We start from the raw sequence: 13,624 nt of genomic DNA on the forward strand, positions 1-13,624 counted from the left end.
TTGATAATGTATAGAACACTGCATGCGCAAAAATTTGGTCTAATCCCACACTCTAATTGTAATTTTAGGCACTCCACATTCATTGCATGCTAACCAATTTGGCAAAACTTTCCTAGAGCCAAAATGTCTAATGGTTTAGATTCTACAATTACTTGAGTTGTTTTTTGTGGATAAATCTAATGGATATTTTAATTTACAAACTCACACTTACTATTCCCTTGCATTTAGATACTTTCTCAAATTAGTTACAATCTTGTCAAAAAATTTGTATTCCCTGGGCGCTCTCCAGGGCACCTGTTAGCACCCATCAAGAAAAGGATACTTCAAATATGTTTTATAATCAATGAAAAAAATTTAACAACAAAATACAAGACCATTAGATTCTTATTAATCGAGTCAAGAGTCATAAAAAAAAAGTTTGGAATGTAATCCTGTAAGTCTGTTACTAAAATTAAATCCAGTTTTACCGCAAAATTCTATCTATCAGAATAATTAAATGTAAAAAAAGAGAGAGACAAGGTAAGCCTTTTGATTTGAAGAAGTTGAGTACTTGAGCATATACTTAATGGAAGAACATGTAATCAACAACTAAGGGGATATATGGAAAAAATAATATTAAGTAAAAGTAAAAATAATCTTTTTGTGAATTTTATCAAAATTGAAAATATATTAAAAATAGATTATAATTGTTTGACTTCATGTAATTTGTATTTTACATTGCTAATTATATTGCTAGTAAATGAAAATTTTAACTAAAAATCTATGTATTAAAATGAATCAAGTATTGCAATTGAAAAATTTTTGATATCAATCCTCATTTATTTTTGACGTAAAAATATCAAAATTTTACATAAATAGACAAATACAAATATAGAAGTAATAGAACATATTATGTCCTATAAGTTAATCCATAGCAATTGAGTCAAATTTGTATTTAGTATGTATTTAGTATATTTCATTCTAATATCTGAATATTGATTATACCAAATATTAGAAATTAAGTAAATATTCCATTTTCACTACTCTACCAAACTTGAATAATAATTTTTTCCCCACAATTTTGGCTGGAAATGTATTCTGAGTGGAAAGCCCTTTTCATTCTAAGCATTTTCGCGTACCAAACAAGGGATAATTAAGTTTTGTTATTAAAGCTGATCGTATAGAGCCACAAGGAAAGCGATCTTCGGACGCGGTTAAATTCAATCTCTCCTCTCTAGTCCAGTTTACTTTTTAAATTTTTCTTGGGCATCCATATTCTATTAAAATGTTACAACTTACAACCATTTCTTCGTTGGCCTTAGCCCCGTTTGGATTGCATTTTTCGTCATTTTTCATAGAAAAAATACTGTAGCGATTTGATGTATATGAAAAAAAAAGATAATAAAGAAATATAATCACAGAAAACGACGCAATTTTCTGACAAAAAATGGCAATTCAAACAGGGCCTTATTTTGGCCAACATGAACAACCTATCATAAAAGATAATAGTCAAATCAACATCAACCTACTTTAATTTAAGTAATGATAGAATCTTGTATACGGGATCCGGGGCTGGAACGGTTGTCAGAGCAACCGTTCCGGAAGGTGTAACATCATTTGTGTACGGTGTAACATCATCTGTATAAGGTGTAACAAAAGAACAACAGCGAGTAACACTAGAACAACATTTTTGTGGGTTCCACACGGCATGAAAATTGAGTTATAAGGAGTGATCTGAGCCGCACAAATTTTTTTGGCCTAATCATGACCGTGAACTTTCCGGAACGGTTGTTTCTGACAACCGTGCGAGCCCCTCCTCCTTATATACGTTATAGATGATGGAGACTGCGCACCAAAGCCCCAAATTTATTACAAAAAAATATGGGATAATTTCAAAAACCACCCTTGAGGTTTTTAATAATTTTACCTAATTTCCTTGAGGTTTGAAAAATTATATATACCTCCCCCAAGTTTACCATTTCTGTAACAAAAACTATTTAATGGTCAAATTTTTGATTGAATAATTCAAAATGCCCTCATGAAATTGCAAAGTTCACTTTACTTTCTTATAAAACTAGTTTTGTACCCGTTCGTTGAACAGGGATCATCGAAAAATAATAAACTATTTAGTTAATTTTATAAAAATGTCGATATAAAATATAAATTTAATATATAATTTATTATAACTTGTCTTAAGTATATTACTATATGCGCATTGTAATATAAAGTATTCTTATAATATAAAATATATTACTATGTGCGCATGAATCTGAGTAACAATTTATTGTGAAATCCATTAAGAATGCTACTAAAAAGAAATAACAATATGTTTATTAAGAGAAATTCACTGATGTTTATGTCATTACCTCTGAATTGTTTAACTGTCAATGAAGAGATCACCAACACTAATGGTTGATCAGACACAAAAATAATCCCATCATCGAACTGGTTCGATGTTGTTCCCCATAACGTGACATTAATGCTTTCACCACATCAATATAAAGTACTCAAAATTAATACTTGAATAGAAATTACTCAAAATTAATTGTTCAAATAAGAATATGAGCTGATCTTCATATTATAACTAATTTATTTAGCAGACTAAATTTAAAAAAATGCAGCAAGTACCTTTTATTAGTAATTGCAATATCTCGTTTTTTTTTTACAGTTCCATTACTTTTTGAAACTTCATAAATTGGTCCCACTTTAGAAAGTCTTCCCAACACATCTATATTACACACAAATGAATAAGTATAACACATATAGTTATCTAGGAATCACTACTTTCAAATTAATAAAATTAAAAGTAGTATTTATAAAAGTAGTATTTACCCTATTAACTTATTACATCATACCTGATAAGAATGTAAAAACTTGACATCGTGAAGAGAGGTCATTGAAATCGATGAATTCAAATTTATGAAATTTTATTGGATTCAATTAACTTTTTCTTTTCCATAAATTTCGTGCTATGCACTATGTCATGATGACACACTTAATAATAAAATTTATTAAGAATCCTATTAAGCAACTACTTGCCGTCTCGTTAAGCCACGTAGGTAAGAGAAAATATGAAGAGATAAGAATGAGGATATGACTTTATTATATATATATATATGATTATTCAAAAACTATGAAACATGCACAAAATTTCAAACTCACTTTTAATCCTCATCTCTACTATTTTAACTCTTTTCATATTACCACATTTCAAATTAGTACTATTATCACCATGATCATTACTACCATCAATCCTTAAATTCTAAAACCTCAATCGAGATTCAAAAAATTTGTATTGTTAAACTTAAAAAATTTTAATAAAAGCATCAATATAACATCCTATCTGTCAACTATTGGAGTATCAATATCAGCTCTATTCTTTTTAAACCCAATTTACATATTCTTCTAATCATCTTTAGATCCTCCAAACAAAGCTAAAATTAATTTTGAATATATTATTATTGTGTTTAAGACAAGGTCGAATATTCCACTAGTGAATTTTTTGTTTCCATTAAATTTCTAATTTTGTGATGCATTCATATGAGCAAGATTAGGAGTAAATTGTTTAATTGCATGAAAAAATATTAATATGTTAAGACTATTATGGTTATTTTGTAAAGCCAAGGGAGGCATGTATAATATTAAAAACCTTAAATGGTACCATGTGAAATTGTCAGAAATCTCGAGGGAGGTTTATGAAATTATCCCAAAAACAACAAAATGATTGAATATAATGTCAGAAACCTCCCCTGAGATTTTTGACAATTTCATTGAGCTCCCCTGAAGTTTGAAAAATTATACATATCTTCCTTGTCATTTAAAATGACAATACTACCTTTAAATATTTTAATAAAATTCCTATTGTTTGGTATGCTTATACTTAGAATGACTTTAAAATTATTTTTTCATTCTTTTTCCTTCTTATTCCTTTTTATTTAATTTTTTGCCAATAGAATTGTAAAATTACCACTATTATCTCTAGTTTCTATTGTTATCAAATGTTGAATTAATAGTTTTTTTGATGAGTTAACTTTATATATAATCCGATTTTTTTTTGCTAATCTTTGTTTTCTATTTTTTGGTATTAAAATTAACAATAAATCAAAAATTTTTTTTGTCCAAAGTCACTACTAGATTATGATTATTCCACAACTCAAAAAATTCATAAACTCTGAATCAATTATTTCAACATTTTATTTTCTATCTTATAAATCTAAATTTATAATAAAATACCATAAAAAATATCCTATCATAGTGATAAAATTATTATTGTAATTATTTATCAAATAGTAGGTATAGACACGAAAAATTCGGTACCTTTTCCTTATAATTACATTAGATAATCTTATAATTCTATAGGGAAGTAATTTAAAACTCATTACACAAGGGCATTTTTGGGTATTCATTTAAAAATTTGATCAAGTCAATATTATTTTAAGGTTTTGTTACTAAATCTATCAAATCAAAGAAGTATGTGTAATTTTTTAAACTTCAGGGGAGTTTAGTGAAATTGTCAGAAACCTCAGGGGGTTTCTGAAATTATCCCTTGAATTAAACCAATCCAAGGAATACAGCATTCAACCAACAATGAATTAACAAATGATAGGAGGGAGGGATAGGTTGGATGGTATGGGAGGAGGGAGTGTAATTGAAAAGCTCGGGTTCGAGCAAAGCTGTTTAGTACTTTATCAATAAATATAGTGCATCCTCAATACAATTTAGAAATAAAAATATCTTTTGAATCTAGAATAATAAATATAGACATTATGTTAGCCAACCCAAACTTAAATTTTGATGAATTAAATTTCTGTAAGAGAATAGAGTGCCAATGATACACTAAAAAAAAAAATGATAAAGTCGATGTTCAGTCTCTATATATCAACATCAGAGCCTGGAAAGAAGAAATAGTGTAGAAGTAAATGTTACCTAAAGATATCACCTATCTTGACAATTGTCGCTGTGCATTAAACAATGAAAGGACAGGGAGTGAAGTAATTGCTGAATTCTCTCGGTACACCTACCTTCTTTCCTTCATGCATTTCACTAACTTAAGCATCGAAGCTTATTCCGAGGGAGATAGCCCCGCCTTTTTCAGGTTTTCTTGACTAGACAAGGAGTGAAGTAATCAAGGTACTATAAGTAGGTGCAAGATTTTGCCTCTGCATAGCCCTTTTGTCCTACCCAAATTTGGATTGTAGAACTTTTCAACATTCTGCACATAAAGATTCTGCAATAGAGCTTTGTCAAAGCTTGCAAAATTTATATTTTTGAAGTAGTAATTTGACTATGGAATTTGTGGACAATGATAAACTTCATGTCCTATTTCTTCCATACTTGAGCCCAAGCCACATGATCCCTCTTGTTAATGCTGCCAGGCTATTTGCTGCTCAGGGCGTTAAGGTAACTATTCTCTCCACCAAATACAACACTGTCCTGTTTCAATCCTCCATTGATCATGCCATCGAATTAGGCCACGATATTACAATTCACAACTTGAAATTCCCATCAGCTGAAGTGGGACTACCAGAAGGAATCGAGTATTTCACCGCGGCTACTACAAAAGAAATGCTTCCCAAGGTACACATGGCTGTGTTGCTGCTCCAAAAACCAATGGAAGAACTTGTTCAGCATCTTAATCCTCACTGTATTATATCGGACAAGCACTTTTTTTGGACATGTGATTTAGCGCAGAAGCTGAACATACCAAGAATCTTGTTCTATCCAGAAAGCTTCATTTCTCATTGTTTGCGCCATAACCTTCGGCAATATGAGCCTCATAAGTCAGTCAGCTCAGATTCTGAGAGTTTCTTGATCCCTGGTTTACCAAACAAGATTGAAATGAAGAAGTCCCAATTGGAGGATCACATGAAGGAAACAACACCGTACTTTGAAATGATAGTAAAGCCAATCAAAGAATCAGAGCTTAGGAGCTTCGGCTTGCTTTTTGACACTTTTTATGAGTTGGATTCTCAATATGCTGATTACTTTGAAAAGGTAAGACGGATAAAGTTTTGGACCATTGGACCTCTTTTCTACTTCTCCAACAAGGAGAAAACTGACATTACTGCCGATGGGAAGGAGAGTTGCTTAAACTGGCTTGATAGTCAGGGGGCCAACCAAGTCCTCTACGTTTCTTTTGGAAGTGTTGTAAGATTCTCAACCGCCCAACTCAAGGAAATTGCATTAGCTCTTGAGGCTTCGAACCAACCGTTCATTTGGGTTGTCAAGAAGAGAGAAAATGACCAAGATAATCAACAAGAGAGCTGGCTGCCAGATGGTTTTGAAGAAAGAATGACTGAAGGAAACAAAGGTCTGATCATTAGAGGTTGGGCTCCGCAGCTAAAGACCTTGAACCTGTTGAGTTTCAACAAATGTTGGCTGCCTCAATTCTTGAATTTGGAAGCCAACATTGTTGACTTCTCTTTGGCACAATTTAATCCCACATCGGTTGGGTTATTGGAAGAAGCTTAGCTTGAGAACTATAAATAGCTCTCAAGTCTTTCCAATTAAAATGTACCAAGAACAACAAAGAATTACCCCTAAGGATTTTGTAATTCTTTGTATTCTTTCTTCTCTAAAAATTTATAAAAGCGGGCTGCTTGAGTGGTGCTCGGAGAGTAGGCAAAATTGGCCGAACTCCGTTATCAATTTTTCGGGTGCGTTCTTTCCATATCTCTTTTATTTGTTCCGCATTTATTTATTAGTTTCTTTTCTGTTGTAGTATAGTATTCAATATATTTGTTTATATTTGTCGGGTTTATTTGTAGTGTTTTATACGATTCATTTGGGTGTATTTTTCTTATTCGTGTGTACGTATTATTTATGTATACACGGGTATAGTTGTGATAATACACCGTGCACGTAAGTTCTGTCTAGGAGACTGGGTTTTAAGTGGGACCGCTTGTGACCCCTCCAGCCTTTCCTGGGAATTTACTTGGAATGGTAATTCTGTCTAAGGAGATTGTTTTGACGATCTTTCCTGAGAATTACTGAATCGGTTTAATCACTAGTTGTAATCTTGAGTGGGAAAATACTCGATTTCCCCAACAAGTGGTATCAGAGCCGAAAGTTCGTCCTTTGGCTTGTTTGTAGTTTGTTATATTGAATACTATCATTTGAGTCTGTAATGGCATCTGACAATTCCACGTCAAGAATTATATCTGGGGCATCGGCTTCCTCGTCCACATGGTCGAGGATTCCAATGTCAAGTTTGAAGGTGGCGGTGGACACATTTGACGGTACTGGCCATTTCGGCATGTGGCAAGGCGAAGTCATGGACTCCTTTTTCCAACAGGGTCTTGACATTGCCATTGAAGAAAAGAAACCAGATGACATAGAAGAGAAGGAGTGGAGTACCATAAATCGGTTGGCATGCGGAACTATTCGATCGTGTTTGTCCAAAGAGCAAAAATATGCTTTCAAGAACGAGACTTCTGCATGGAAATTGTGGAGGGCATTGGAGAAGAAATTTCTGAAGAAAAGTGGTCAGAATAAACTCCTAATGAAGAAAAGATTGTTCCGTTTCGATTACCAACCAGGTACTACTATGAATGAACACATCACTATGTTTAATCAATTAGTAGCAGACCTGTTTAATTTAGATGTAAATTTTGAAGATGAAGATTTGGCTTTGATGTTGTTATCATCCCTTCCTGATGAATTTGAACATTTGGAAACTACGTTACTTCATGGGAAGGAAAATGTGTCTTTAGATGCTGTATGTTCTGCTTTGTATAGTCGTGAATTGAGAAAGCAGGATAAAATGAAAAAGAAAGTAGCTGCAGCAGATGAAGCGTTAGTGGCAAGAGGTCGTCAACAAAGCCAATCAAAGGGGAGAAGAGGAAGGTCCAAATCGAAAAGCAGAGTTGCCAAAGATGAGTGTGCTTTCTGTCGTGAGAAAGGGCACTGGAAGAAAGACTGTCCAAAGTTAAAGAAGAAAGGGAAAGCTCCACAAGACGTAAATGTTGCAGAATGCAAAAGTGATGCGGAATCAGATTTCTCCTTGGCTGTATCACCTTTAACATCCCATCCAAATGAATGGATTTTGGATTCATCTTGTACCTACCATATGTCTCCCATACGGGAATGGTTCTTTGAATTTGAAGAACTTGATGGTGGAGTTGTGTACATGGGAAATGACAATCCATGTAAAACAGTTGGGATAGGTTCAATCAAGCTGCGTAATCATGATGGATCCACCAGAATCCTGAAGGATGTTCGGTTCGTGCCGAATTTGAAGAGGAATCTCATCTCCTTGGAACTCTTGGAGTCAAAAGGCCTGGAAGTGAAGATGCGAGATGGAATTCTTAAAGTAACTTCGGGAGCACTTGTGATGTTGAAAGGTGTGAGGAAGAATAACCTGTATTACTACCAAGATAATACAGTTGTTGGGACAGCAGCAGCAGCAACATCTTCCAGTAGCAAGAAAGATGCAGAGGTAACAAAGTTGTGGCACATGCGATTGGGACATGCTGGTGAAAAATCCTTGCAAAATCTTGCCAAACAAGGATTATTGAAAGGTACGAAAGTTTGCAAATTAGAATTTTGTGAGCATTGTGTTCTGGGAAAACAAAGAAAAGTGAAATTTGGCACTGGTATCCATAATACCGAGGGTATTTTGGATTATGTGCACTCAGATGTGTGGGGACCTGCCAAGACTCCATCCCTTGGTGGCAGGTATTATTTTGTCACTTTTATTGATGATTTTTCCAGAAAACTTTGGGTGTTTACTATGAAGAGCAAGGATGAGGTGCTAGAGATTTTCCTTAAATGGAAAGCTCAGGTTGAAAACCAGACGGGAAGAAAGATCAAGATTCTCCGAACAGACAACGGTGGAGAATACAAGAGTGATCCCTTCCAGAAGATATGCCAAGAATGTGGCATAGTTCGGCACTTCACAGTTAGAAAAACACCACAGCAGAATGGGGTGTCAGAGCGTATGAACAAGACACTAGTGGAGAAAGTACGTTGCATGCTGTCTAATGCTGGATTAGGCAGAAAGTTTTGGGCTGAGGCTGTGACATACGCTCAACATATCGTCAATCGCTTGCCATCATCTGCAATCGGTGGCAAGACTCCATTAGAGGTATGGTCTGGAAAACTTGGAACAGATTATGATTCTTTGCGTATTTTTGGTTCTACTGCATATTATCATGTAAATGAATCAAAATTAGATCCACGTGCAAAGAAGGCTCTCTTTATGGGTTTTAGTGCTGGAGTTAAGGGATACCGGTTGTGGTGTCTAGAAGCAAAGAAAACCATTATCAGCAGGGATGTTACCTTTGATGAATCTGTCATGTTGAATAAGGTAACACAAGATGGAACCAGTGGTACTCCGCAACAGGTGGAGTGTACGCCGAAACAGGTGGAGTTTGAGCAAATAATGGTGAGTCCAGCAAATAGCACCATCAGTGACTCTCCCGTGGCAGAAGATGAGTCAGATGAGGAAGAGGTTTCAACCCAAGAACCTCAACAGCAGCAAGAGTCAATTGCCATCAATAGGGCAAGACGAGAAATTCATAAACTTGCTCGTTTTATTGACATGGTGGCTTATGCACTTCCAGTTATTGATGATGTTCCATCCACATTTTCTGAAGCAGTTCGAAGTACAGAAAATGATAGATGGAAAGATGCTATGGAAGAAGAAATGCAATCTCTTCATAAGAACAAGACGTGGAAGTTGACACAACTACCGAAGGGCAAGAAGGCAATTGGATGCAAATGGATATTTGCAAAGAAAGAAGGATTTCCTGACAAGATTGATGTTCGCTACAAGGCAAGATTGGTGGCTAAAGGCTACGCTCAGAAGGAGGGAGTTGATTATAATGAGGTATTTTCTCCAGTTGTTAAATATTCCTCTATTAGAATTTTGTTGGCCTTGGTAGCGCAGTTGAATTTGAAGCTAGCTCAACTTGATGTGAAAACTGCGTTCCTTCATGGTGACTTGAAGGAGGAAATCTATATGTCTCAACCAGATGGATTTAAAGTTGCTGGTAAAGAAAATTGGGTTTGTAAACTGAGCAAATCGTTGTACGGATTGAAACAATCACCGACACAATGATACAAACGATTTGACCAGTTCATGATGGACCAGAAGTACACAAGAAGCAAATACGATCACTGTGTGTATTTGCGCAAGCTACGAGACGATTCCTACATCTACTTACTCTTGTATGTTGATGACATGCTGATAGCATCAATGAGTCAAGTTGAAATTGACAAATTGAAGGATCAGTTGAGTAAAGAGTTCGAGATGAAGGATTTGGGAGAAGCCAAGAAGATTCTCGGCATGGAGATAAGTAGGGATAGAACGAGCGGCAAGCTTTGTCTGACACAGAAGCAGTATTTGAAAAAGGTACTACAACGTTTTGGCATGAATGAAGATTCAAAACCTGTAAGAACTCCGCTTGCTCCTCATTTGAAACTTAGTAGCCTATTATCTCCAAAGACGGATGAAGAGCGAGCATACATGGCAAAAGTCCCGTATGCTAATGCAGTTGGTAGCTTGATGTATGCAATGGTGTGTACGAGACCTGACATTTCACAAGCAGTTAGTGTGGTAAGCAGGTTTATGCATGATCCAGGCAAGGGTCATTGGCAAGCTGTGAAATGGATTCTACGGTATATCCAAAATACCGTAGATGTTGGATTAGTATTTGAGCAGAATAAATCACTTGGTCAATGTGTAGTTGGATATTGTGATTCTGACTATGCAGGTGATTTGGATAAGCGACGTTCTACAACTGGCTACTTGTTCACATTTGCCAAGGCGCCAGTTAGTTGGAAGTCTACTTTGCAGTCAACGGTGGCTTTGTCAACAACGGAGGCAGAGTACATGGCGATCACAGAAGCTGTGAAGGAGGCAATTTGGCTTCAAGGATTGCTTGAAGACTTGGAAGTTGGTCAAAAACACATTGACGTGTTTTGTGACAGTCAGAGTGCTATTCACTTAGCAAAGAACCAGGTCTTGCACGCAAGAACGAAGCACATTGATGTTCGCTATCACTTTGTGCGGGAAATTCTCGAAGAAGAGGAGATTTTTCTTCAGAAGATTTGGACTACGGAGAATCCTGCAGATATGCTGACCAAGGTGGTTACAAGGTCCAAGTTTGAACATTGTTTAGACTTGGTCAATATCCTGCATATTTGAGTTGGCGCCTGAAGGCGCAAATTTGGAAGCACCGTAAGAACCGTTTATTTTTTTTTTGTTTGAGGGAGAAGGTTTGTATTTTTGTGGTGGGATTAGAAATTATGTCAAGGTGGAGATTTGTTGAGTTTCAACAAATGTTGGCTGCCTCAATTCTTGAATTTGGAAGCCAACATTGTTGACTTCTCTTTGGCACAATTTAATCCCACATCGGTTGGGTTATTGGAAGAAGCTTAGCTTGAGAACTATAAATAGCTCTCAAGTCTTTCCAATTAAAATGTACCAAGAACAACAAAGAATTACCCCTAAGGATTTTGTAATTCTTTGTATTCTTTCTTCTCCAAAAATTTATAAAAGCGGGCTGCTTGAGTGGTGCTCGGAGAGTAGGCAAAATTGGCCGAACTCCGTTATCAATTTTTCGGGTGCGTTCTTTCCATATCTCTTTTATTTGTTCCGCATTTATTTATTAGTTTCTTTTCTGTTGTCGTATAGTATTCAATATATTTGTCTATATTTGTCGGGTTTATTTGTAGTGTTTTATACGATTCATTTGGGTGTATTTTTCTTATTCGTGTGTACGTATTATTTATGTATACACGGGTATAGTTGTGATAATACACCGTGCACGTAAGTTCTGTCTAGGAGACTGGGTTTTAAGTGGGACCGCTTGTGACCCCTCCAGCCTTTCCTGGGAATTTACTTGGAATGGTAATTCTGTCTAAGGAAATTGTTTTGACGATCTTTCCTGAGAATTACTGAATCGGTTTAATCACTAGTTGTAATCTTGAGTGGAAAAATACCCGATTTCCCCAACAGAACCATCCAGCAGTTGGAGGGTTTATGACTCACTGTGGTTGGAATTCAACGATGGAAGCTATGACTGCTGGGGTGCCATTGATTACTTGGCCAGTGTTTTCTGAGCAGTTTTACAATGAGAAACTTGTTCAGGTTTTGAAAGTTGGAGTCGGTGTTGGGGCAGATCATTGGAACTTATCTCCAATTAACGAGGGTCCTGTAGTGGAAAGCAAACAGATAGAGGAAGCAATAAGCCTATTGATGAGCAACTCTGAAGAAAGTCAGAAAATCAGAAAGAGGGCAAAGAAGATGGCAGCATTGGCAAAGGGGGCCGTGGAAGAAAGTGGATCATCCTATCAAAATCTGCTTGATTTAATTGGTGCATTAAAAAAATGTGCTTTTGGTGTCAAGAGTTAGTTGTCTAAGGAGTACTACTAGTATGATTGCAAAATGAAATGTTTTGAGATTGGAAAATGTCTCTAGATACTTTTTCTAAGTTTGTTCAGTCTATTGTCTAAGTAAGAATGAAGGGATGCTGCAATGATAATAAAGAGAGTTGAATCCGGACACATTGCTCAGTTGGTTTTATGTTTCATGGCAATCTAAAAATGCCTGTGATTCTTCATCTACACAATACAAGACAAACTTCATGCACTTTTATTTCTAACTCTAACCTAATGTGAAATAACATGATTCATTTCGGTTGGTGGAAGAATTAAGAAGGAAAATAAGGAAAGATGGAGAAAAGAGGTGGTCAAATGGTTTGAAGAAACATAGGTAATTACGAAAGACATAAGAGTAGCAAGGGTCTCCCAAGAGGGAAGGAATGGATATGGATATGGCCATCTGGAACTGGAAGAAGGTTGTATGTTGAAGGCGAGAAGTTGATTAGCGATACTCCTGCAATTTTTCTGTGTAGTAGCCAGATTGATATATGTTTTTAGGTACCTGCTCCTTCTGGTGTCTTTTTAGTTAAGTCTGCTTTACAAGAAGTGAGAAATAAGTCATCTATTGTTGATGGAAGCATCTGGTGTGGTGTAGCTCCACAGTCCCTCTGTTCTCACTTGTATTATGGCTTTTATGCAAAGGAAGGCTCGGTACTGTAGACAGGCGTCTTAATTGGGGAATGGTGCATTTTGACCCTTTTATTTCTGCTACGCAAGCAGAAAGATGAATCTCAAAGTTACCTTTTCTTTTTGCAGTCTAATTACTTAACAGCCGTGTGGAGTAGAATTATAAAGCTTTGTTTGATCTTTAGAATTCCTCAGAGATGCCAAGATGAACTACTGTGGTTGTCAACTTATCTCCATTTCTGGTTGAAGACCTTTGGCAGTAAGGTGAAGGAACTGGCTTGTAACTGTTACACTGTACCAGATCTCGAAGGAAAGGAAGCAGATGCTATTCTCTTCCCAGTCTGAAAATAATGTTGGAGTTGTGCCATGTACAGTGGCATCATGGAAAAAGCACAAACAGAATGGGGATTCTTCCTCCAAAATATTGTTTAGACAGGATGAATAGCTTGTTTAGCTTTAGTATTATTGAGTTTAATCTACAAGTTACACATGATTTTCTGCAATGATCCGTTTGGATTGCATTTTTCTGGATTTTTTGTAGAAAAATTATTATAACGATTTGATGTGTGTGAGATAAAAAAAATGATAGGAAAATGTGTTCACGAAAAACGTAGCAAGTTTTCTGAAAAAA

General features: G+C 35.7%; 1 protein-coding gene across 1 annotated transcript; it reads left to right on the plus strand.

The window, feature by feature from the left end:
• The first annotated feature begins 5,265 nt into the window (after positions 1 to 5,265).
• Positions 5,266 to 12,341, plus strand: LOC113738023 (nuatigenin 3-beta-glucosyltransferase-like). The gene is made up of 2 exons (XM_027265210.2): positions 5,266 to 6,340; positions 11,952 to 12,341. The coding sequence occupies exons 1-2, from the start codon at positions 5,266 to 5,268 to the stop codon at positions 12,335 to 12,337; spliced, it is 1,461 nt and encodes a 486-aa protein (XP_027121011.2). The 3' UTR covers positions 12,338 to 12,341.
• The last annotated feature ends 1,283 nt before the right edge of the window (positions 12,342 to 13,624 follow it).

This window comes from Coffea arabica, chromosome 1c, assembly GCF_036785885.1.
Source record: "Coffea arabica cultivar ET-39 chromosome 1c, Coffea Arabica ET-39 HiFi, whole genome shotgun sequence".
Taxonomy (NCBI): domain Eukaryota; kingdom Viridiplantae; phylum Streptophyta; class Magnoliopsida; order Gentianales; family Rubiaceae; genus Coffea; species Coffea arabica.